Source organism: Mobula birostris, chromosome 6, assembly GCF_030028105.1.
Source record: "Mobula birostris isolate sMobBir1 chromosome 6, sMobBir1.hap1, whole genome shotgun sequence".
NCBI lineage: Eukaryota > Metazoa > Chordata > Chondrichthyes > Myliobatiformes > Myliobatidae > Mobula > Mobula birostris.
The window spans coordinates 84,063,534-84,090,993 of record NC_092375.1 but is presented as its reverse complement, the minus strand read 5'-3'; the positions used below and the strand labels follow the sequence as shown (position 1 = coordinate 84,090,993).

The following is a 27,460-nucleotide window of genomic DNA, read 5'->3' as shown; positions in this document are numbered from 1 at the left end:
CATAACTGCTAGGAATGGTGGTACACAAAGGCAAGGACATATAGTTAATACATATACCTTAAGTTGATATATTGAATTTCTTCAAGTGTCACATGAGCTTTTATCATGTATTTGAGATAAATTTTGGGTTTCGACTAAATCATATGGGACATATGGAGAATTCCAGATTGTAGTTGGATTTATGAAGGGACAAGATAACAAACTTTCCATGGAGTGAACATGGAAAGAAAAATAGCTACGAAATACCCTTCACCAAAGAGCAATTCTATTTTTAGTTTGGCCTGTTAACTTTGTTCTGCTTTATTTTAGCCATGATTCTACTGGCAAGATCCTGGGCACTTGTACTTAAGGCTGACAGGCCATTTTTCTTTTTGCTGCACCACTGCAACATAGGTAAAATGATATTGATATTTGCTTTTCAAATAATGCTCTTCATATGCAGTAGTAGTTGTTCAAATTACAATACTGTACATTATACACCTCTTCCCTTAATATTTTATGTTCACAAGTCAAAGAATCCCAGTGTTTGTCATGTTTCCACATAACTGAATCTCCTCTTTTAGGGTTCGTTTCTTGCAAATCATCCCTGCATCCTTCAATATCTTTTCCTAAGTTTAGTGCTAGGGTTTGAAACCACACTCAGAGGTCCAACCAGTGACTGGCCTTAATCCTTCATGCTTTTGCTAAATACATAGTACATTTAAGGTAATGTAAGCTGTTGATTTATAATTAATTTGCTCAAAAATAGTGCTTATAGACAGGTTATAAATAGTAGCACATTATGTAGCATTCTAATTGTTCCGGCATTTGGGCAATTTTTACCTTGCAGAACTTGGAAACAATGTAAAAATGTCACGTTAATACAGGGTATTTGATTCCACAGGTCAAGTAATGGATCCTCTTGAATAAAGACATTCCAAAGGCTATTGGCTGTTTTGGATGAACCATTTAACTGAGGCCCACTCTGTTCATTCAGGTGGACACAAAAGATTCTATGGTACTATTTTGAAGAATAGCTGAGGAGCTATCCCCAGCATCCTGACCAACGGCCACCTTCACCTGTATCACTAAAGCATCTCATCTTTAGTACACTGCTGTTTGTGGCAACCTCATGTACAAGTTGGCTCAATGTTCCTTACATCTCCACATTTGAACATCAAACAGATAACTGGCTTTGAAGAACTGTGCCATATCCTGAACAGTGCTACAGAAATTAAAGTCATTGTGGAATTTTGAATTATGAATTAAGCAATAAGCCCTCTGTACCTTTCAGGAATTTGTATGTTATTGTTCTATTTACTTTGTTAATTTAAATAGCATCTAGCTGGGGAATTACTAACTATACATACCACTTGACAAATAAGATTGCATGCTTCAATTCTAAAAGTAGCAGCTAATTCATCTATGCAACAGAGTGTGTCGGCTATATTTAGTACTTTTTCCCTAAAGTAAGGTTTGTTCAGTCAAAGCACTATTACACAAGGAGTAAAACTGCCTATGAGAATCCCCAAAAGGGGTATATTCAAGTGGTATATCACTTCCTCCTTTCTTGAGTCCACTTGAAGTATTTGGACTTACCTTCTATAAAAGTGAAAATCCAGTCCATGTATTAATCAGTTGAGTACACTGCTAATGCATCATTACACAGCAGTTTAGATGATTAATATCTACAAAGATGGCATCCTCCCAAGTAGAGAGTGGGGCCAATTGTTGAGGAAAAAGACACCCAGAGTACACAAGGCTGGTTACACACACACAAACACACACACACACACACACACACACACACACACACACAGGAAAACAATCCAATATAAAATAGATATTTTTAATGCAGGAAATAGTAACAAAGGCATTTAAATAATCTCCAAAATATGGCCTTTTACGATAGAATGTTCCATTCAAAAATAATTTGTCTTAGGCAAATCAGTTTTGTTTAAAAAAAGACAAATGTCCTTATTATTTATACAACTTTCTTGATAAGGGCCAGTTCCCAAAGATTTATCAGAAGGACTGACCTGAGTAAACCAGGACAGGCCAAAAGGAAACTGTGACAAAATGCAGACAAGACAAAAACACATCTTGGAATTCATTGGACACAAAAGACTTTTCCTCCTTTAATTCCATGCAACATGAAAATCCAATTGGGTTCACTTTTGCCAAATGATTTATCCCATTTTTGAGGCAAGATCCTTCAACACAAAAACAATAATTAATCACAGAAAGCGTATGTTACAGAATGGTGTCTTTCTGAAGGTAAAATAACATAAGTCATCTGTTTAGATAGTAATGTGTCTTGTGCCCAGTGTCCTGAATGTGTCATACAATCATCTTTATCACCAAATGATGGCACTCCTAACACTACTTTTGCCAATGTCCAGATAGGTCTGTCGGCACAAAGAAAAGTGAAGGCAAATTTAGCCACAGAATGAGTGAAAGTACAGTAAAAATAAGCTCGTGTGGTCCATTAGGGCTTTCTCAAATGTTTTAAGAGAATACCAGGAAACAGTCCAGTCTCACATCTCAGGATTCATTATCGGCTGTGAATAAAATTTACCCGACTGGATTTATTTTGTATTTCTTCCAAAATCCCTTCAAGCTCTTCAATCAGTACTCGTTTTTTAAACCTATTTTAAAAACAAAATTAAAGCACGTTAGTGTTTTGTAGCAAAAATCCATTAATGGTTTCTTCACCATGGAGACACTTAGGGTGGTGGAGACATTTCAATCATGAATGATATTAACTGCTGGAATTACAAAATATGATCAAAATATGTACAACTTCATCCAATTTATCAGGCTGGTTTATTTCAAACACTTGAGCATCCAAAATAAGTCTAATCAGACTCATTATAAGCCAGTCAGATTAATTTAATGCAAAATAAAGATTTTGTCACTTCCCCACTTGAAAACATCATCTCACTAAATTATGTCTAATTTTCAAGTATCTCTATGCCTTCAGTCACATGAACAGCCTTTGTGGCTTTCTTTCAAAAGCTGACTGATTGCTTCTTTGTTGCTGTTCACAGCTGGAAAGAAAGAAGTCATTCCAGTACAATGTAAGGTGTCCACTGATTACTGAGGAAAACATTTTCAGGAAACCAAATCATTTTTTGGTTTTTTTTTTAAAAAAAAGGAAGATTATGCTTTAAAGGGAAAACACTGAAATATTCTTCCCCATGTGTTTTCTGGGGAGGGTAGTGGGGGGAACACAGCTGATCTGTGGATGAAATCCACAACTACACTAGTGTTACTCTGGTCATACCTAGTCAATGCTCTGCTGCCTGTCCTCCTTTATTACACCCACCATGAACTTGCTCCAACACTACTGCCAGCATCTAACTCTCAAAAGTCTTCAGCTTAAAACTTGTTCTCTATACTTGCTCCCAATCCCATATCAGTTCCCCATCGTCTTGTTCTCCCCAGAATTATATAAGCATTGAAATTCTCTTCCTAAGAACCCACATTAAGACCACAGACAAATGCAAATTGTTGCAATAAAATTACAAGCTCCAAGATCAATTTTCAAGAAATTCTCAGAATAAGACTGCAAGACAACTTAGCAGAACAGCTTAAGTGAAAACATGACTCAAGCATATTGCTCTATGTATAGTATGTGAATCTCCTCCAAGTTTGCTTGTAAAATCCTCTCCAAAATTTGCAGCCACACTGACCTTCAAAATGGATAACATTTCCCTTTTCCATGGTTAAGTCTCCACATTGCAGTTGTGCAATATAGAAAGATTCTGGTGGTTCTTTATTGCAAAGCACCAGTTCACCCATTGATTTGTTTCTTCAAAGTCTCAATATCTTGCTGTGCACTCCAGAGAAATATCTGCAGTTGCACAAGTTTCACAACCATGCTCTGCATCAGATATTGGCCAAAGAATACAAGGGCATCAGCCATAGTTGCAGAGGTTAACTAAGTAGTTAACCTTGTAGTTTGTCTTCACTTTCAAACAACAATAGGGAAAAAAAGCTGAAGAATATTTTCAAATGAACCAGCTGTGCTTGGGAAGCAGGAAATGATCCACAATTGAGTACATGTAATCAATAACAGATGGACTAGAGGTTCCATAGTAAGCATCAGGTTCTGGGTGCCCAGAAGATAATGCCAACTGTATAACCAAAATACCATGAGTTTTTAAAACATTATGTAGCCAGTCACATCATATTATTGCTCAACAGAAAAGTGAATGAAGACATTGCCATGAAAAAATGTGTCTGTATAACAGTGTGCCTCAAATGAGTTTTTATTATAAGTATCTTATGTAGGAGGTCTTTGAGAAGCCAAAGGCAGTAGTAATCTCGAATGAGTATGCTGCCCTGGGAGAAGCTAGGGAGGATGTCAGCAGATCTGTTTCAAACTGTCAACTGTTCAGAAATAGTTGGCTCGGTGATTGAGTTGGCAAGAACACTTTGATTCTAACACTGATAACAAACTTTGGGTGACCCTATAAACATTACTGTCCTGGCAGCCAGTCTGGATTGTCCTTGCATTCTTTGTTTAATGAATGCTTCCTTCTCTATAAATGCAACAAGAGAGAAGCAGTATACATTTCATTACAAAGATTAGAAGTTCAAATATAGTAATTTGCAGGGGACAGAATTTTATAGAACATGTTATGAAATGGAGAACTGCAGGTACTCTGAATTTGAGTGAGAAGTTGCCAAGGTGTACATTCAGAACAGAAACTTGAAATCTGAAATAAAACTGATTCTCACATCATGAAGCCATAAAAAGACATCAAATCAATTTCTAACCAGAAGCTTGGAAGTAGAAATACACACACCCAAATTATTCTGAGCTCCAAATCCTTGGTCAATATCCTTAGAACTTGGAATTTCTCTATTAAAAAAAAAGTCACTGAAAAAAATTTGTCAAGCACTGAAGATATTTAAAGCAGCTGTAGGTGAAAACTAATGCAGCTTTTTATGGAGTTGCAACCTGTTCTATTACCACAAGGGTACGAATTGTAAACCAGATTTTGTTATCCTGCACAATATACCTAATAAAGTGGCCACTATCAGGTACCCCCCTACACCTGCTCATTAAAGCAAATACAGTATTAAATCAGCCAATCATGGAGCATTAATTCAATGCATTAAAGCATGCAGACTTGGTCAAGAGCTTCAGTTGTTATTCAGACCAAACATAAGAACGGGAAAGAAATGTGATCTAAGTGACTTTGACTATGGAATGATTGTTGGTGTCAGACAGGGTGGTTTGTATAGAATTTCCCTGATACACGCACTGATCTACACTAAGACCTTCCTTAACCAGAAAGAAATTGTGATCAGATTGCACATGGAAGCTAATTAACATCTTCCAAATACTTTTCAATAAAGTGTGGAAGATCAAAAGAATCTAGAATTATCAAAAACATACAAATACAAAACTGAACCAGAAGCAACCAAAACATACAGACACACACATGTGTACATATAGATACACACACACATCAATATATGGATTCAATCGTTGTTGTTTTTGCACCTAAAATCAACCCTGGTGCATTTAAATAAATGTGATCTCATCACTCCTGTAACAGAAACACCTTTTAAAATTTGTAGGCTTGTCAGTTGCCAAAAATGACTTAAGACACAAGGGTGAGGGGTGGAGGGAATGAAAGTGTCCCTTCAAAAACACAACAACAGGTCAGCTAAGATGTGAATGGGGCAAAACACTAAGAAAAATAAAGCCCCAACTATACCATCACCAAAGTGCAATTGATCAATTAGCTGCTTTTGATACATCAAATAATCCTTAAATTGGCATGATGCACTTTCAAATTCCCATCGATACATCAATTTGATGCATTACCTTGCTGCTTCTTTAATGACATTTTGTACAAAAACCATCCGTGTCTCCAGACTGCCTTGCACTAGTTTCAATAAATAGAAGATATTTTCATAATCTGAAAAAGAGACAATATTAAATTAACATTGTAATTTAATGCTCAAGCATCAAGTGCTAGAGTGCTTTAATTGTTCCCATCATAGTCAATGAAAAAGATCAATCCTAATCAGTGTCATGTCTAACAAAATCATGTGATCACAAGGCAGAGGTGCCTCTACTACATCCATCTTGGGAAAGGATCTCAACAATACTAAATGGTTAAGACCCATTCCCATCCACCCTTTCGATTCATCAGAGCTTTGTTTCCCACGCAAACTTTCCTGGCTCACTGTAAAATTATACTTTTAACATCTTAAAACAAAAGGCAGATTAAAGTCTTGTGGAGTAATATCTAAGGCTGCGTCCACACTACGCCGGAATCTTGAAAACGAAGCTTTTTCTGTTCATTTTGACCTTCCATCCACACTGAAACGGTGTTTTCATCCCCCGAAAACGGAGATTTTCGAAAACACTCTCCAGAGTCTGTAAATTTGAAAACGATTGTTTCGTGTTGGAGCGTGGACGGGGTAAACGGAGAGATTTTAAACTGTTGTCATGACAACACCACAACAACGCTTTCTCTGCTTCTGCTTGGTATTGCGCAAGCACTGCCAGACAGCTGTTCTTAGTTTTTGACCCTCCAAAATATTCCGCATGGAATTTAAACTGGAGGTGGCTTTCAAGCTGGTCCCCTCGGTTTCTCTGTTTGCACCCTCTGTTCTTCTGCCCGTACCCTCCGGTCTCCCAGTCTGCGGTGGTCATACCCTCGATCTCATGTACCCCGGGGCCTCCAAGCCCGCTCTGTCGCTGACTGACCACCGCTGTTATAACGCACAGTCGGTGTGAACGGCGTGAGAGTTAAATTGTAAAGTGAGCTTTTTGATTAGATCCCCTAAATTGATTTGATTGAGTCTATCTTTAAAAATATTAAAGATATTAAGAAATACTGCGCAGGTCTGGCGGCAGAAGATTCCACTCTCTTGGTTCTTGATTCTCCAAAATATTCCGCATGGAATTTAAACTGGAGGTGGCGGAGGGTGGGCTTAAGAAGGAGATTTTCGAAGAAAAGCTGCCTTAAATTTAATTGGGTTTGGTTGTGTGACTGTGTTAGGATCAAGATTATCCCATGCTTTAATTGTGCAGGGGAAAAATGAATTGCTGTACACATCTGACTTGGTAGTTAGTATTTCAAATTGAGTTGAGTGCCCTCTTATGCTCCAAAAAGGTTTGGGTTTGATCTGGGATTGGTCGTCTATGTCGAGTTGACCATTTAACATTTTGTAATTGTTGATCTTGGGTAGAGGACGGCTTCATGTATGTGTTGTTTACTTTATTGTCTACATTAATAGTTTGTTTGGAATTAAACATCTCCACTGCTTTGCTAACTTTGTAGTCGTTTGTAACTTGCAGAAACAGCTCGACTTCATTATCTGTCTAAACGAAGAAGTCCGGTCTGATTTTCCCAGCGGAGATTTATTTTGTATTCCTCGAAGACAATGTTGAAAACTTTCTTTCGCTGTTGTTGTTAGTACTCTAAGTTTTATTCTATGGAAATAGCACAACACTGCCACAGAAACGTAAATATTGTACCGTTTCCTCTTTGCTTGTTTTCTGTAAATGTGTCTGTGCATGCCTGGTAGGAGTAGGTTCGCCCAAATATCTGTTTTGATGTAGACAGAGACATTTTGAAAAACGCGTAGTGTGGAAGCCTGTCGTTTTTACTCGAAACCGGCATTTTCATAATTATCCAGTCTAGTGTGGACGTAGCCTAAGTTTGGAAAACCTTTCAGTCTGGTAAACAAGGACTATTATTCAAATTTTACTGTAAATGTTTCCAAAGTACAGACACTAATTATCTATTGTAAATCGAATTGAATAGAACATCAGTTACTGCACCACATTCATATGGACACTCCAAGATGTGTCCATGAACAGTTGCCTGTTACCTGAGAAAGCAAGAGTTATCTAATGTTTATTTCAGTTTCCATAGTGTTAGAAATCACTTCCGCCGTTCATCTCTGCTTATATCTTGAACTCTGCCAATTAACCAATTGTAAAAAACAACATCAGCAATTATAACATAATAGAGTTATTTGTTTGACAGGTGGTGTACCAAACATCTTGTATGGCTCCATTATTGTGAATGGATTTAATTATCTGATGAGTTACACAAGACAATTATACAGAAAGCCTAAGGATATCGGTTTTATACTAAGATACACAATTTCCTTAAGGAAACAATAAATTTTAGACAGACATGGCCTGAACCTTGAACACTACTACATTCCTCAGCAGAACTCCCTATCCATGGACTCAGAAAGTATGAAATCACCCAGTGTTACCTTTTGATATGGGCAAAAATGTTTACACCTTTGAAACACATCATTGAGCATTTGAGCAAAATACTGAAATGGTGTTATAAAAATGTAAAATAATCTTCCCCCAAGTATATTTTTAAACATTGTATATACTCAGGCCAACGAAACAGACACGTTATTCCTCTTCGCAGAGGAGGATTTACCCATTTTGTTGTACCGAATGTCAATATTGATGGAATTTATCAGTTCAGTTTTGCAACCAAAAGGGTGCCATGGATGAATCAACCAGCTTCATATCAAAAGGTCAATGCCTTCATTCAAGTACATATCGTTGGTCAGGTACAAGGGGTAATGACAGGACCAAATCTCTACAGTGCAGCTTTTGATAAATTCCAAACTGCCCTTAGTTTAACTAACTTGTTTTATACTATCTCTATGGACACTATTCAAGGATGAGGACTTCTATTAATTGCACTTGATCAATCTTTGCCAGCATTAGGAAATCTCTCTTTGCTTATTTCTGCTGATGATCAGGATACAAGTGATTACTTATCACAGCAGTACATAAATGACAGCACAGACTAACCAAAGTTCAGGTTAACTTGTAGCAGGAGGTAATGTTGTTTCTCACGACACTCAACACCACCTAGTCCCAGTCTTGCCTTGGCTACACTTTCTACAATCTAGCAAGAAAAGCTGCAACTTTCTGCTGTTACTAAATTACAGTCAAAGACAGATGGGACTTTGCCTTTGTTCATAGGCCCGAGGATAAGAGGTTTGCTTGATATGAAGACAGAAAAGTGTCAGGCTCGATTAGCTGTCTACATTGAATTAACTATGGTAACAGAGATTGAGATATTAATGCTTCTGCTGTCCCAGTTTTTATAGTGACTAAATCAATCTCCTTATGTCCACCAAATGTCAACAGAAAATGGAGTTGAAGTCAGTGAAACACAATCAGATTTGTGATTTCCACTGTTAAGTAATCTATGAAAAGCCAAGTAAAATACTCAAAAGACAAATTCTAAAGGGACCAGTCAACTGGCTAGACCAGATTGTGTATTCAAAAAAATAAAATGATGAAACACAGGGCAAAACTCTCAAACAACTCATTGTCAGTTCCAGCTGCTGATTTTTTAAAAAATATAGAACAGACAGAAATACCTAGTTAAGTAGAATTAAATTCCAAAACTGTGGACCATAGCCTTAAATACTAGATGCCCAACTATCGTATCATGGTCTTGTGTACATTTACTGCAAATACTGCAGTTGAGATCAACAAGCAAAGTCGAACATTCTGAAAACGCATAACAGAGACATTGCTGAAGACTGTTTCTCCAGGGGAGCAAAGCAAGTGACATTTTATTTTTCAATTATACTTACGTCTGCCTGGTTTACGGATTTCCTTAAAAATTTGTGCCCTTAGCTCTATATTAGTCTCTTGCTGTTTTGACCTCATAAGTGTTTTAATAGCATTTGGTGAAGACCTGTTCAAAAGTCCATCCTGACAAACTCCACTGTCTTTTGATTCCTCGTGATTAAGGTCAACACTAATAGAATTATTATTGACCACTAAGAGACCACTGTCCATCTCATGATTGGTGAATTCTTCTGCAAACTCCACGGAGCCAGACGTTGAATGGATCAATGGTGATGATGAGTCCAGTCTCTGGGATGAAATTTCAACTGCAAGTGAGTCCGCAATATTGTTTTCAACATAATCAACACACATAGCCTGGTTTTCTTCAGTCTCTAGAAAAGGAGAAATAAACAAGCCAGTCAACATTAATGCAGTCATTTAAAATTTTACATAAATTATTTATTCTTTAAACAAAACACTCCACCCATTTTTCTTTTGAGTGTCATCTTGGTTAGATGCTAGCACTGTAACCTTAAATTCAGAATGTGACAGATCGACACCAATCTGGGTGATATTTCAATGTGGTAAATATTACACTTTTGGTGGTGGTGCTGCTTGCTTAGCCAGATGTCAGCAGCTCTCCCAACATCTTACAGCAGAAAAGCCAGCTCTGTGTCTCCACCGAGAGTCTCCCAAATCATTACCAGAAAAAAAAGCTTCATTCATCTTTGTCGGATATTTCCCTGAACTAATTGCCTGATATCTTTACCATTGCTCGATTGTGACATGGCTGCAAATTGAAGTTCCATTCCAAAGACCTCAGGATCAAATAATGCAATGTAGCACTAAGAAAGAAATGCACTGCTAAGCAGCATTGCCTGCATCAGTTGAGGGAAAACTAACATTGGTAGCTATAGTCAAGCTCAAAGTGTTGAAAAGTCAAGGGTAGTACGTTGAATGTTATGTCCCAAGCACTACTATACAGGATGACATTATTAAACATAATAAAGCCATAAAGCATGAGCAGAATGAGGTCACTCAGCCCATCAAGTCTACTTCACCATTCCATCATGGCTGATTTATTTCTCCTCTCAACCTCATTCCCTTGTTTTCACCTTGCAACCTTTAACACCCTGACTAATCAAGAACCTATCAACCTCCACTTCAAATATACTCAATAACTTGGCCTCCACAGCCATCCATGACAATGAATTCCACAGATTCACCACCCTCTGGCTAAAGAAATACCTTCTCATCTCCATTCTAAAGACAAGTTCTTGTACTCTGAGGCTGACTCACCCACTATAGTGTCCACATCCTGTCCACATCCACTCATCTCGGACTGTCAATCCTGTCCACATCTACTCATCTCGGACTGTCAATATTCAATAGATTTCAATGAGATTTCCCCCTCCCCCATTCTTCTATACTCTAGAAAGTACAGGTATGGAGCCATCAAACACTCCCGGAATCATTCTTGTGAACCTCCTTTCGACCTTCTCCAGTGCAAGCATATTTTTTTTATATATATATATATATATATATATATATATATATATATATATATATAGCCCAAAGCTGTTCACAACACTCCAAGTGTGGTCTGACCAATTTATTACAAAGCCTCAGCAAATTCTAGTCCTTTCAAAACAAATGCTAACATTACATTTGCCGTTCTTACCACCAAATCAACCCACAAGTTAACCTTTAGGGAATCATGCACAAGGACTCCCAAGTCCCATTGTACCTGATTTTTGAATGTTCTCCCATTTAGAAAATAATCTATGCCATTATTCTTTCTACCAAAGTGCATGAACGTACACTTCCTTACACTATATTCTATCCGCAACCTCTTTGGCCATTCTCCCAATCCGTTCAAGTCCTTCAGCAGACTCTGCTTCGTCAACACTATCTGCCTCGCCAACAGTCTTCGCATCATTTGCAAACTTGGCCACAAAGCCATCAATTCCAGCATCTAAATCATTGACATATAATATGAAAAGTTGTCCCAATACTGACCTGTGGAACACTAGTCACCAGCAGCCAATCAGAAAAGACATATTTTATTCCCACTCTCTGCACCCTGCCAGTCAGCCAATCTGCCATCCATACTACTGTCTTTTGTGTCATACCATGGCTTCTCTTCTTGTTAAGCAACTTCTTGGGCAGCACCTTATCAAAGACCTTCTGAAAATCCAAGTAAACAACATCCACTGACTCTGTCTATCCTGCCTGTTATTGCCTCAAAGAATTCCAACAGATTTATCAGGCAAGACTTCCCCTCAAGGAAATCATACTGACTTTGGCCTATTTTATCATGTGCCTCTAAGAACCCCAGAACAGCATCCTTAATAATAGACTCCAACATCTTCCCAACCACCGAAGTCAGGCTAATTAGCCTACAATTTCCTTTCTTCTGCCTCCCTCCCTTCTTGAAGAGTGGTGTGACATTTGTGATTTTCCAGTCCTCCAGAACCATTGCAGAATCTAGTGATACTTGAAGGATCCTTCAGATACTTATTTCAGAACCCTGGGGTGTAGTCCATCCAGTCCAGGTGGCTTATCTACCTTCAGACCCTTCAGCTTCCCAAGCACCTTCTCCTTAGTAAAAACAACTACACTCACTCATTTCCACTTACATTCTCGAATTTCTGGCATACTACTAATGTCTTCCACAGTGAAGAGTGACACAAAATACTTTATAGTCGCCAAACAATTGATACTAGAACATACAATCATCACAGCGATATTTGATTCTGTGCTTCCCACTCTCTGGATTACAAATCGATAGCAAATATTAAAAATATAATTATAAATCATAAATAGAAAATAGAAAAATGGTAAGGTAATCAAGATTGTCCGCTATTTCGTTCTCCACCATTACTACTTCTCCAACATTATTTTCCAACAGTCCAATATCCACTCTCAACTCTTTATGTAAAAAAACTTTTGGTATCCTTTTATACTATTAGCTAGCTTATCTTCATATTTTCCTCTCCTTATGGCTTTTTTGTAGTTATTTTCTATTGGTTTTTAATAACTTCTCAATCCTCTAACTCCCCATTTTTTTTGCACTCCACTGTAATGTTGATAAATCTGACCTCACTTTTGCCCTCTCAAACTGCAGGGTGAATTCTATCATATTATGATCACTGTCTCCTGAAGGTTCCATTACCTAAAGCTCCCTAATCAAATCTGGTTCATTGCACAACACCCAATCCAGAACTGCCATTCCCTTAATGGGCTCAACCACATGCTGCTCTAAAAAGCTCATCTCATTGGCAGTCTACAAATTCCCTCCTAAGTTGATAATATCATGAAGTTCAAGATATCAGTTTCTCAGCAATGCAGAAGCAAACTAAACAGTCCCTGTAGTCTCTGAAACAAGCACAAAGAACAGATGCTGAACTAAATATAATGACATTAAGACATTGTACTCTTTTAGGATGCCCAATGTAAGATAATAAATTATTAGTATCACATAAGGCCAACATTAATATGTTATAATCAGAATCAGGTTTAATATCATCAGTATACGTCATGAAATTTGTTAACTTTGCAGCAGCAGTACAAGATAAATAAAGGAAAAAACTGAATCACAGTAAGAGTATGTGAAATAAATAGTTCAGTTAAAATTAGTGCAAAAACAAATTAAAAATGTAGAACCACATATCTACATAATAGTGATGGTAAAATTGAAACAAAGGAGAAGGGGCAGAAAGGGTACTCCACAAGGTTTGTAAATACAGGACAGAAGTAAACCAAGAGTAGAAACTATGAGTGATTAAGGCTTTGGCCATATACAAATGAAAATGAAACAATTCTCCAGCAAGATGTTAAAAAAAAAATTGGTAACCAAATCAGATTTTGGCAAATTCAATCCAGCGTAGTTCTGTTTAACTCTTCTGCATTCAACACAAGTGACTGATATATTCTGTTTCATTTGCTTTATTAACAGAAACACATACCAGTTTGTGATACAGGCTTTTCATGAGCTCATGTACAAGCTTGTTTCAAATCTTCATGTTGGACATCCACAAACTGCATAAGCTCTTACCTTGAGTAGCAGCCACAGGCTTTATAAGATCTGCCTGTGGTTGTACAACTGGGATAAGGGGAGGGCCCTTGCCACCGCTGTGATTTGCCATTGTTGATAGCGTTAGTGGACGTCCCTTCAATAAAGGTGACATACAGCGACGCCTTTTTGGAATTCCTGCCACATTCAGTTCTGTTGGTCTCTTGCTTCTGTTCTGAGGTCCTGACACAAACTCATCAGCTTCATCAATCATCATTCCCTGCAAGACAAAGGTCATTAACTCACGTCCATGTAAGGAAATGTGAGCTTTAAAAGAGTAAAAGTATGTTTTAAAACAGGTATGGGGAGAGTAAAGGAAAAAGCCAGTTTCAACTGCATTATATTAAATGAACAGGAAAAAAAAAATCTCAATTTCAAGCAAAGAGTAAAAGAGTGAGACTAAGTAGGTAGCTTGTTCAAAATAAACTGATATCATGAGACTGAATAACATCCATCTAGCTGTATCTTATGATCAAGCAAAAAGTACAATATGCAAGTCTGCAAAGAATCAGGGGACAAGCTTCCTCAAATTAATAACTTATCCAGTGACAGTCAGGATGATATTATAGGATTACTCTTAGTCTCAGCACCTCCGTTTTAAACAAGGAGAGAACAAATACAATAATACAGGATCCAATCTGCACTGTAATTACTCTCTGGCAAGGAGCGTGTAAACCTGAATTCAAAGTCTCTTTGGTAAACAGCACACCCATTAATGAGGCTCATCCATAACATCACTAAGGGTGCTGGAAAAGACTCAACCCGTTGAACACCCATAAGCTACAGTTTTAGGAGGATGTAGAAGTGGAGCAAACATTTGACATGAAAATCAAAAGGCTACATTTGCTAGAATTCTTAAGAACAGAAAAGGCTGGAAATAATCAGATGGTCAGCCAGCATCTGGATAGAAAGCTAGGTTGTGAATGGAAAAAGGATAGTTGTGGTAGGAGACCAAATCTATCAATTGAAGTTGATGCCACCTAGTTAACAGATGAATTAGAACAAATGGATTACCTGAAGAAAATAATGTAGCCAACTTAGTTAATATTGGGCGCTATATATATAAAATAATGTAGCCAACTTAGTTAATATTGGGCGCTATATATATATATATACACATACATATATATACACACACACATATATACACACACACACATATACATATATACACACACACACACATACACACACACATATACATACACACACACACATATACATACACACACACACATATACATACACACACATATATACATACACACACACACACATATATACATACACACACACATATATACATACACACACACACAAAGACATTTGCACAGTACTGTAGATTTAATCAAGATGTAACAAATGTTCCATGTAAGCAAAAGTACCGGAGCAAAAACAACCAACAGTCTCAAGAGAGCCATTAACATGTCTACCCAATGACTTATGCTACTTATGGCTTCACAGCTAAAATTGCTAAAGAAAATTAGTACAAGGCAAAAACAGAAACACCCAACAGCTCAAGAGACTCAAGCTGCAGTACAGCAGGAAATATTTGTTTAAACACCTTGGATGGACGCCGAGGTATGCAAGCTCTTCTGGGAAAGGTCAAAGAACACTCAAGTGCAGTAGCCCACATTTAAATACATTGACACTTACCTTCTTGTCCAACTTGAAAGGATTTCCAAATGTATGCAATCTCCTGGGCTGATCAGGGTCAAGTTCACGTAGAGGAGAAGGCACATGTTTCAGAAATTCCTGGTAATTTCCCATCTGTGCTATTGGGACACTGTGCATCTGATCTGAAGGAGGATAAATATTAACATGGACAATTCATCATTCTCATTTTCACAGCAGACCTGAGTATAATGCCAGAGATTCTACTCATATACAACACCATTACTTCTCACAGCATACAATTATACCATTAACTTGCAATATTTCATTAATCCCCATCGTCAAAGGCAGAAACTGGAACTGAGCACATTCCATAACTAAAATAGTATACATTACATGAAAATAATTTTCAAATATTCTTAAAAAATGCAATTACATAGGGCATGTAGGAACTCTAGAAATTGATGTCCAAAATCAACAGGTAAAAAACACACAAACACATAAGACACAGGAGCAGAATTACGCCATTTGGCCCATTGAACCTGCTCCACATTTCATCATGGCTGATCAGTTTCCCTCTCAACCCCATCCTATGCCTTCTGCCCATAACCTTGCATGCCCTAACTAATTTAGAACCTATCAACCTTTGTCTTAAGTATACAAAATAAGCTGACCTCCACAGCCCCGTGGAAACAAATTCCACAGATTCACCACCCACTGAAATTCCTCCTTAACTTCGTTCTAAAGAGACTTCCCCCTCTATTCTGAGGCTGTGCCATCTGGTCCTAGATTCCTCCACCACAGGAAACATCCTCTCCACTATCTAAACCTTTCAAGTTTCAATAAGATTCTACCCCCCCCCCCACCCCATCGCACATTCTTCAAAATTCCAGCAAGTAAAGGCCCAGATCCACCAATTGCTCCTCATACAACAAGCCTTTCATTACTAGAATCATTCTTGTGACCATCCTGTAAACCCTCTCCCACGTCAGCACAGCCTTTCTTAGATAAGGGGCCCATAACCGCTCACAATACTTCAAGTATTGGCTTTTTTAGTTGCCTTCTGTTGGAACACACACATATATTACATATGTGCCCAAGACTTTTGCATAGTCCTGTACTAATTTAATGTATTGCACTGTACAGCTGCCACAAAAAAAGTCATGACATATATAAGTGATGATAAACCCCATTCTAATGTGGGTCTCTATTGTGGACAGAGTGGGGAGGGGACAGGGAGAGGGGACAGAACAGGAAGCACTAGAGAGACATTCTGCAATGATCAATGAACCAATTGTTTGAATCAAATCACCTTGCCTGGTGCCTCAGGGTTGTGTGTCTGCACTCCTACTACCCCAGCACCCCACCTCTGTCACCTGCACCATATCCCTTCTGCAGCACTCCACCCTTGCCATTTTCAACATCATTTGCTCCTGCCAGATATACAAACTTGCTCTCTGCTCCATATTGACAAATACAGCAATTTAGACACCTTAGTGTTTTATTTATTTATATGCCTAAGAGCTTTGCACAGTACTGTACACACATAAATATGACATTTTAAGATAATCTGTAAAAATGAATTAGAAAGTTAAACAACTCCATATAACTACCAACTCCAAAATGTGATAGCATTTTAACTGAGCGGCAAGAGCAACTTAAAATGAATTAATATTTCAAGAAGCAATGCTAACGACTGCCTCTATGTAACTAAAGAAACTACAAGTTCAGGTCCCATTTTAGGACTAAGTAAACAAAGTAAAATTTTAATTATCTGAGTGCATTCATACTCTTGCCATTCTGTATGTCTAAATCCTCTGGCCTCAGACTAGAGATAATTTCTCAATGCCTTCTCCAACAACTCTCCTCAAAATTACCCTTCTTTTTCAATATTCTTAAGAATAAATACATAGAAAGTTCTTAATATCATCTTTCCTATCATTTTGGATTCAGTTTCAATTTTTATCTTATTACACTGTCCTGAAGTGCTTTGGAGTTTTATTTTCCTCCCTGGGTCAGAATAAATGAAATTATTGCTGTCCTATTTGATAGTATTTTGCACTGGAGGCAAAGCACTTTTGGAGCACTCCAGGTAACAGTGTGATATCAAAGCACGTTTTCTTCTTCTAACTGAACAGCACACATCTCTTTTCTACCTTCCTAAGTTATTAAATACAACAGAATAATTGTAAGAAAAAGCACAACTGTTTGTTAGATTTCTCTGACACTGAAAGGAAAAGGTTCTTTTACGAACACCGAGTAATTGTTTTTCTTGCTTCAGTGCTTCACCCAATTAATAATGAAAATGGTGTTTAATTACCCATATCATGCACCCATTGCAATGGCACCCATTCAAATGACATGTACAAAGCATTAAATCACATCCTTTTTTTCCCTACCTTCATCTTGTCCTTTCAATGGGCCATGTGCTGTTTTTAATAGGTTTAACCTCATGCGTGTAAGCTGATCCAAAAGATTTCTTCTTGGTATGTCATAAGCATTCTTGTAGCTCTGCGGCTTCAAATCCTTTAAAAAAAAATTTTAAGGAAATAAAAATTAGATACTTACATGTTCTTACATGTCAGACGTTTGCTAAGGTGACTTTCAAGAACCAGGTCCAGGACTATGATGCTTCTATAGTTACAGTTGCATTGACAATACTGTCCAGTGCACAGTCAACTCAGGGTCATGTGAAATATATTTATGAACAGAACTGCCTGTTTCAAGCTAAAGATGTTGCAACACTAGGACCAGGAGAAACTACGTGGTTTTGCATGAAACCACTTAGTTCCATCAGACTTCCTCAGTGATTTCTTTATTTAAAAGGCCAGGTATAATTATTAATCAAATGTACACAAGAGAAGGAAACATGACTCTCCACTGGAAAAGCAAACATCAGAATACCCATAAGTAAACTGAGAAGCCATGGCCTGGTTTTGGAACCCAAAAGGTATGAATATATCCAATTAGAAGTCAAAATGCCATACTTCTTTAGCGATCAATTCTGATCTAACATTTGAAGAAATTAATATTGTTGGCAAAATTTTTTTGGGATAACAAGACTCACATAATTGCATAAGATCCCATTCCACTGTGTTTCAACATGATAGAAAACATATTTTAAATAATTTGAACATATTTGCCAGGTAAGTTCTCTGTTTAGCACAATTCCTGTTGGCGTGTGGCCAAGTGGTTAAGGTCCAGTGATTTGAAGGTCACAAGTTCAAGACTTGGCTGTGTCCTTGAGCAAGGCACTTAACCATACATTGCTCTGCAACGACACCGGTGCCAAGCTGTATGGGTCCTAATGCCCTTCCCTTAGACAACATCGGTGGCGTGGAGAGGGGAGACTTGCAGCATGGTGGTCTTCCATACAACCTTGCCCAGGCCTGCACCCTGGAAACTTTCAAAGGCACAAATCCATGGTCTCATGAGACTAACAGAGAGTCTGTCTGTCTGTCTATATGTATATGTATATGTATGTGTATATATTACATACACACACACAATTTCAGGGAAATACCCAACAGATTCTACAGCTTACCAAAGGTGAGTCTGACAAAAGATTTCTCATTCAAGATGCTTCTTTCTACCTTTAATGCAGAAAATCACCATAATGTATCTGGTGATCAGCTTTCACTAGTTTTCTGGAAATTTCGTTCCAAAATTGGCCAGTTTTTCTTCTCTCAATTAAGGGACCCGCCCCCCCCCCCACCCTGACTCCAACCTTAGCACCTTGCAGAATAAAATATATACTTAGTAGCCACTTTATTAGGTACACCTGTTTGTTAATGGAAATACCTAATCAGCCACTCATATAGCAACAATTGAATGCACTAAAAAAAAAACAGACATAATCAAGAGGTTCTGTTGCCGTTCAGACCAAACATCAGAATGGGGAAGAAATGTGACCCAAGTGACTTAAGACCGTGGAATGATTGCCGGCGCAAGACAGGATGGTTTCAGCATCGCAGAAACTGCTATTCTCCTGGATTTCACTCCCAAGTCTCTAGAGTTTATAGAGAATGGTGTGAAGAGTGCAGTGAACAGCAGTTCGGTGGGTGAAAATGCCATGTTAATGAGAAGTCAGAGGAGAATGGCCAGACTAGTTCAAGCCAAGAAAGGTGACAGCAACTCAAATAACCATGCATTACAACAGTGGTGTACAGAAGAATATTCCTGAATGTACATGTCAAACCTTGAAGTGGATGGGCTACAGCAGGAGACCACGTGGGGGTCCCCTCCTGTACCTACTAAGTGGCCACTGTGTGTATATTCTTATTGTAAAGACAAATCAGGAACTGGCATTATCTGTCATAGGTTATAAGATCACTTTTGTTAACTTCAAACATTGCCTCTTGAATGAGATTTAACTAATAGGCTCCAATAATTTACTGTTAATGAAAATGCAAGCCTATTTCACAGTAGTGTACTCACCAACTTTAACTTTTGTTGTTTTTTTTATTTACAGCACGGAATTGCCCCTTCAAGCCACACCACCCAACAATCCCCTATTTAATCCTAGCGTAATCACGGGACAATTTACAATGACCAATAACCTACCAGTAGGTCTTTGGACTGTGGGAGGAAACACATGCGGTACAGGAAGAAGGTACAAACTCCTTATAAGCAGCAGCAGGAACTGAACCTGGATTGCTGGTACTGTAACGCTACGCTACTGTGCTGCCCTGGAATACCTGGTACAAACCATTGCTTCTCAGGACACTTAACTACAAATAGATATCTTCTTCGGTGAATTACAGCCTTCATTGCTCTAACAAGAAATGTAATGTGATGCCAAAGTGCTCAAGCCACTTTTCTGCAGATTACTCTGTTTATCATTAAGGAGGCAACATACCTCCAGTGATCTTCACAATTTCTTTGTAAAGCTGAAGAGCAAAAGATCTCCAAAACCAAAGCTTTTAACTTTCAAATCAGCCTGGTATGAAAATGGAAAGTTCTCCTTTTGGCTCTGGAAATCTCTTAGAGAAGTTACTTTTAAAAAAACCTTTGCAATTCCTGTGTTTTGTATTGAAATAATAATTCTCACTTAGGCAATAAAATAAATTTTGCATTTAAAATTGCAAATACCTGAAAGGTGTCTCACCTTATTCAGAATTCCAATTTGATAGCCAGCAAACTCCTTCACATTTAGATCCATAAGTCTGTATGGAGGGTCTCCCGTGATGCCCATTAGAATTTGCCTCAAGTCTTTGCGTTGTGTTAACAAGAGAGCATTGCTTCTGTTTCTTACTTTAATGCCAGACTCTTGAAGTTGCTTCTTACCCACTGAACTTATGATTCGATCAGATTCTACTTTAGCCTGAGAATTGGCAGAAGGATGTTTTACCAAGGAAATAAATTAAAATTCAAGATAAAAAGATAACAGAGAAGAAATTGAAAATATTTCTATTAACTAAATATTTAAAGAATTAATGTCACATTCCACATGTGACAATCAATGAGGAATCATCTAAGTGCACAAACATATTTAAGGACGAAAATGATTTCATTCAAATATATAAAGAGAGTTAGATTCCTTAAAAATAAAACTGAATTTTCACTGCACTTTACAACCTTTGTCCCAAAGCGCAAATCAAATATTTGATTATAAACCTCTAAACTGTAAGCAAGCCAAAAAAAATGGGCAAAACTTGAAAAGAATTGAAGTGAGCACAACTAATACTATATACAGCCTTTCTCAAACTCACTGAGCCCTTTGACCAGGAGGAACTTATGGAACACTCACTTAACATTCAATTGCCCACAGAAATGGGTCTCTAATTTACATTTGCTGTATGATGAGATGCAAGTCACAGGTCAAAAACAGAGTTGATCTCAGTGAAGACAGGTGTCAAACAAGGCTGTAATATTGCCATTTTTCCACATTTTTATTATAGTGTTGCATCTCTCTTTCAACAAGCTTCCAACAGGAGTAGAGCAAATCTTCAAAACTAACAGTGAACAATTCACCTATGGTGCATCACAGGGGCATAACTAGTAGAGCTGCTGCCTCATACTAAGAGTGACCTGGTTCAGTACTGACCTCCAGTGTTGTCTGTGTGGAATTTATGTACCCTCTTTGTCATTACTGTTGTATGAGTGCAAATGGGCTTTGTGGGTCACAGGCAGTTTCTATGCTATACGACCATGGCAACGCCCCAAAACCCTACAACAGTCAAGGTGCATATGTGGATGATGCTTGTGTTTTCATGCATTCATTCGACTGAGCACCAAGCCTCCATCGATTCACTGACAGAAGCAGACAAGGATCTTGCACCCAATACCCAGAGATAAAAGCAACACACAAAAAAAAGCTGGTGAACGCAGCAGGCCAGGCAGCATCTATAGGAAGAGGTACAGTCTCTGCCCGAAATGTTGACTGTACCTCTTCCTATACATGCTGCCTGGCCTGCTGCGTTCACCAGCATTTTTTGTGTGTTGCTTGAATTTCCAGCATCTACAGATTTCCTCGTTTCCCAGAGATAAAAGGTTGTCTGCTAACCAGCCTCCACTGCAGACTTCTCACAAAAAACCCACAAAGGTTCACGGAGGTACTCTGGGAATCATAAAAATCATCATCTGCCATGGACCATCACAGTCTTTGTTCAACTGAGACACAGCATATTTAGTCCTCAAATTTGGCCCGAAACCTATGTCTACTAAACATTGACCCCTGCCCTCCTAAATGCTTTTAAGAACTAGAGTGCCAACAGCAATCCATCATGGCACTAGAAAATAATGTTGCTAATATCACTTCAGCAAAACCCTCAATTTCACTGGAAGAATAAGCAATGGTCAGTGGGAGTGGCCATGGACCATATCCACACCTAGGCCAATGCCACCATATCCACACCTAGGTCCCAGTTATGCTCAGTAAGTTCCTTCAGATAGACCACACTGTTACATAACTGACATCAGAATCCTGAATCTGCAATACTATTCTAACGTTTTACTCACAGGAAGAGACTGAGAAGCAGGCCTCAATTCTTCTGTGCTGGAACGACTAAAACAATTCTAATTTCACATTTGTGCCCGTGAAAATGTATTGGCAAGGATGGAGCTTTGTGTAAGTGCTGCTACTTCCACACCAACACACAACTGATAAGTGATTTTTAACTTTAGTTAACATGGCCACAAAGTTGGATAAAAACTTGGCTATTCTTTACAAGAAATACTTAAGATCTCCAAATCAATCCAGTGTTACCGCAGTGTGGCAAGGGTTCTGGAAAGAAGTGATCAGATAAATTGAAAATAAAATCTTTACCTGTTGGCTAAGTTTTTTGAGGTAAGAAATAACACTGTAGCTAAGACCATAGTCCACTCCTTCTGCAATCAAATTCGGAGCTCCCATCATCCTCAATGCTTTTTTCAAAGGCTGTCGAAATTTAACAAAATATTTACTGCATCAAATGTCATTAACACTCAGGGAATCATCAGAATGTAAAAAAATCTGCTGTGAAATTTCACACTGCATCAACTCTGCCTAAGACCTAAGCAATTTTTTCTAGTCTGAGTACCATATTTGAAGAGGATGCACACCGAGATTACAGTACAATGAAATGCAGATGCTGAAACTTAGAAGAAAACATCAACTGACAGAAGAACTCAGTAGGTCAACCAGCTTACTGGAGCTAAGAAATAACCATTTCAGGTCAAGATCTTGCACCTGTCCAGCACTGATTAAAGGATAGAAATATAGACTATCCCATTGCTTCCACAGATGCTGTTTAAACCACGTGGTGTTTTTTTTTACCCTTGACATTGTAACAAAGGATAACAACTGCAAAAATAAATTTCAAGTTCTGCTCCTATTGCATTCATCAACTGGTCTCTGGAAGTCCGATAGCATTTAATGCCACACAAACTGCTTTTTGAAATGGTACCTTCATACTGCCCAATAGTAACAGGGATATCGAAGAGCAGATAGGGAAGCAGATCCAGGAAAGGTGTAATAATAACAGTTGATGTGATGGGACATTATAATTTCCCGAATATTGACTGGCATCTTCCTAGAGCAAGGGGTTTAGATGGGGTGGAGTTTGTTAGGTGTGTTCAGGAAGGTTTCTTGACACAACATGTAGATAAGCCTACAGGAGGAGAGACTGTACTTGATTTGGTATTGAGAAATGAACCTGGTCATGTGTCAGATCTCTCGGTGGCAGAGCATTTTGGAGATAGTGATCATAATTCTATCTCTTTTACAATAGTACTGGAGAGAGATAGGAACAGACAAGTTAGAAAAGTGTTTAATTGGAGTAAGGGAAATTACAAGGCTATCAGGCAGGAAATTGGAAGCTTAAATTGGGAACATATGTTCTCAGGGAAAAGTACGGAAGAAATGTGGCAAATATTCAGGGGATATTTGTGTGGAGTTCTGCATAGGTACATTCCAATGAGACAGGGAAGTTATGATAGGGTACAGGAACCGTGGTGTACAATGGCTGTAATAAATTTAGTCAAGAAGCAAAGAAAAGCTTACAAAAGGTTCAGAGATCTAATGTTAGAGATCTAGAAGATCATAAGGCTAACAGGAAGGAGCTTAAGGTGGAAATTAGGAGAGCCAGAAGGGGTCATGAGAAGGCCTTGCCAGGCAGAATTAAAGAAAACCCCAAGGCATTCTACAAGTATGTGAAGAGCAAGAGGATAAGACGTGGAAGAATAGGACATATCAAGTGGGAAAGTGTGTATGGAACAGGAGGAAATAGCAGAGGTACTTCATGAATACTTTACTTCAGTATTCACTATGGAAAAGGATCTTAGTGATTGTAGTGATGACTTGCAGCAGACTGAAAAGCTTGAGCATGTAGATATTAAGAAGGAGGATGTGCTGGAGTTTTTGGAAAGCGTCAAGTTGGATAAATCACCGGGACTGGATGAGATGTACCCCGGGCTACTGTGAGAGGCGAGGAGGGAGATTGCTGAGCCTCTGGCAAAGATCTTTGCATCATCAATGGGGACGGGAGAGGTTCTAGAGGATTGGAGGGTTGCAGATGTTGTTCCCTTATTCAAGAAAGAGACGAGAGATAGCCCACGAAATTATAGACCAGTGAGTCTTACTTCAGTGGTTGGCAAGTTGATGGAGAAGCTCCTGAGAGGCAAGATTTATGAACATTTGGAGAGGTATAATATGATTAGGAATAGTCAGCATGACTTTGTTAAGGGCAGATTGTGCCTTACGAGCCTGACTGAATTTTTTGAGGATGTGACTAAACACAATGATGAAGGAAGAGCAGTAGATGTGGTGTATATGGATTTCAGCAAGGCATTTGATAAGGTACCCCATACAAGGATTACTGAGAAAGTAAGGAGGCATAGGATCCAAGGGGACATTGCTTTAAGGATCCAGAACTGGCTTGCCCACAGAAGGCAAAGAGTGGTTGTAGACGGGTCATATTCTGCATGGATGTCTGTGACCAGTGGTGTGCCTCAGGAATCTGTTCTGGGACCCACTCTTCGTGGTTTTTATAAATGACCTGGATGAGGAAGTGGAGGGATGGGTTAGTAAGTTTGTTGATGACGCAAAGGTTGGAGGTGTTGTGGATAGTGTGGAGGGCTGTCAGAGGTTATTGATAGGATACAAAACTGGGCTGAGAAGTGGCAGATGGAGTTCAACCCAGATAAATGTGAAGTGGTTCATTTTGGTAGGTCAAACATGATGGCAGAATATAGTATTAATGGTAAGATTCCTGGTAGTGTGGAGGATCAGAGGAATCTTGGGGTCCAAGTCCATAGGACACTCAAAGTAGCTGCACAGGTGAACTCTGTGGTTAAGGCAGCATACAGTGTATTGGCCTTCATCAATAGTGGAACTGAATTTAGGAGCAGAGGGGTAATGTTGCATCTATATAGGATCCTGGTCAGACCCCACTTGGAGTACTGTGCTCAGTTCTGGTCGCCTCACTACAGGAAGGATGTGGAAACCATAGAAAGGGTGCAGAGGAGATTTACAAGGATGTTGCCTGGATTGGGGAGCATGCCTTATGAAAACAGGTTGAGTGAACTCGGCCTTTTCTCCTTGGAGCAACAGAGGATGAGAGGTGACCTGACAGAGGTGTATAAGATGATGAGGGGCATTGATCGTGTGGATAGTCAGAGGCTTTTTCCCAGAGCTGAAATGTTTGCCACAAGAGGACACAGGTTTAAGGTGCTGGAGAGTAGGTACAGAGGAGATGTCAGGGGTAAGTTGTTGTTTTTTAAAAACAAACGTAGAGAGGTGGGTGCGTGGAATGGGCTGCCGGCAACGGTGGTGGAGACGGATATGATGGGGTCTTTTAAGAGACTTTTGGATAGGTACATGGAGCTTAGAAAAAATTAAGGGCTATGGGTAAGTCTAGTAATTTTTAAGGTAGGGACATGTTCGGCACAACTTTGTGGGCCGAAGAGCCTGTATTGTGCTGTAGGTTTTCTATGTTTCTATACAAAATGTACACTTGTTTCAGCACATTGACATCCAGGAACCAACTGCCTATGCCACGTGGCAAAACTCAAAGCAATATAAACTCAAGGGAAACCTGTGACAGATATGTATGGCTTTAGCAATCTATACCAAAGATGTGTAGAGGCAAAATTTCTTCTGATAATTTTCTTTCTGTGAGACCACAAACATTATGGAAATGCCATTCTAGGCACTCCAGAGACATTGGGTGAATGACAGCAATTTACAGGACAAACAATCCATGACTGTCACAAAATTAATAAATAATATGTGCACTTCATCTCACACAGTCACCTACAACACACATCAGCGCCCTGCATGAATTAGTGAGATCTTTGTTATCCAATTCTGCTACAAAAGCAGGATACATGGCTCTGCAATCAAGCCAGCCCTCATAAAAAAGAAAACGGCCAAGCAGAAAACAACGTTGTGCCAAACAAGCCTACAACCCACTGTTCCAAAATCACCTTTGCTAGTTTCCAAGTTAACTAACAAAAGCTTTAAAGTAATCTGGAATTGGCCGCTAGATAGGGAAATAGGGAAGCATACTTCAGCCACTTTAAAGGAAAGCATGGAATTTATACATGGGGCAAAATTTATGGAACATAATGCTTTAAAAAAATTCTGTGAATAATTATATTTGAATTAATCAAACTGATATTTTTCCATAAATGCTAACAGTTCCAGAATTTATAACAGGCTGGGCTTGAACGATAATTTCTTGAGATTTGAAAAGAGTGATTTAACATTTCTTCAGAATACAAGGTGAGACAGCATAGAAATAAGTTAGCCATGAATTTGTTGGAATGAACATCTTAACACAACATAACCCTATCATCATTTTTCATCAAAATATCAACTGAACTCTCTCATGTAAATTCAGTGTTCCCTTAAAAGCATCTGTGTTATTTGCCTTCACTCACATAGAGACCTCACATTCTGACCAAAAAAATTCCTTGGTAATTTTGTCAATTGCTTTCTTTATCACCACAAGCACAAATATCTCTACTTCTACCCTTGAAAATTTTATAAATTACCTTTAGCAAAAAAAAATAAGCTAGCCTTAGTGATGAGACAACAAAACCAGAGTGCTGCTTCATCCTTAGGCAGTCTGCTTTCTCAGTTAAACAACATTATCAAATGACAATAAATGCTGTTATTTTCTGGCATGTTCACACTTCAAGAGAAATAACAAAAAAAAACAGCTAGTATCACCAGCTTCAACATTTTGCACACCAACCTTCAAACACCTTTACATACCAGCACTAATTAGCTCACAAGATTTGTTTCATGGATTTCTAAAACACTAAGAGCTGCATTAAGGTCATTACTGTATATATAAAAAAAAACAGCACATTGTTGCAGTCCTCTATCTTAGACCATTCACAATCTTCAGCTCTCACAAAACACTTTACAGCCAGTTAAGTTCGTTATGAAGCATAATCTCTTCATATATTAAACACAGCAGCCAGGCTGTAAGCAACAATATCCAAAAGGCAAGTTTCTGCAACATTAATTGACCAATATTCGCCAACACACCCAAGTACACAAGGCCCGCTTATATTTCATCTCAAAGGATAACTCAGATGGCACAGAACTTTCAAAGTACAGTGAATTCCAGTTAAGTGATCCATGGGTTAATCGGGTACCTGATTACTTGAGAGAACTCTTAAAGAATAAAAACTAATGGAGAAAATAACTGGGATTCCCTTCACTTACTTGGGACATTCTGCTGCTTAATTCAAGTTCAAGTTTA

At 38.5% G+C, this 27,460-nt stretch overlaps 1 protein-coding gene across 2 annotated transcripts in view; it reads right to left on the bottom strand.

The window, feature by feature from the left end:
• Window positions 1-1,814: 1,814 nt before the first annotated feature.
• The window catches only part of LOC140199151 (integrator complex subunit 6-like), a 121,676-nt gene continuing 96,030 nt past the window's right edge, over window positions 1,815-27,460 (bottom strand). The window contains exons 11-18 of one of the 2 annotated variants that reach the window (XM_072260756.1): window positions 22,534-22,644; window positions 20,374-20,589; window positions 17,666-17,792; window positions 15,309-15,451; window positions 13,635-13,872; window positions 9,601-9,969; window positions 5,825-5,918; window positions 1,815-2,627 (exon numbers count right to left, since the gene is read on the bottom strand). In XM_072260756.1, the coding sequence (XP_072116857.1) occupies window positions 2,534-2,627; window positions 5,825-5,918; window positions 9,601-9,969; window positions 13,635-13,872; window positions 15,309-15,451; window positions 17,666-17,792; window positions 20,374-20,589; window positions 22,534-22,644 (1,392 nt within the window). In that variant the 3' untranslated portion in view covers window positions 1,815-2,533. Of the gene's footprint in view, window positions 2,628-5,824; window positions 5,919-9,600; window positions 9,970-13,634; window positions 13,873-15,308; window positions 15,452-17,665; window positions 17,793-20,373; window positions 20,590-22,533; window positions 22,645-27,460 lie in introns of those variants that run through there. The other variant, XR_011886356.1, reaches the window with a different exon arrangement.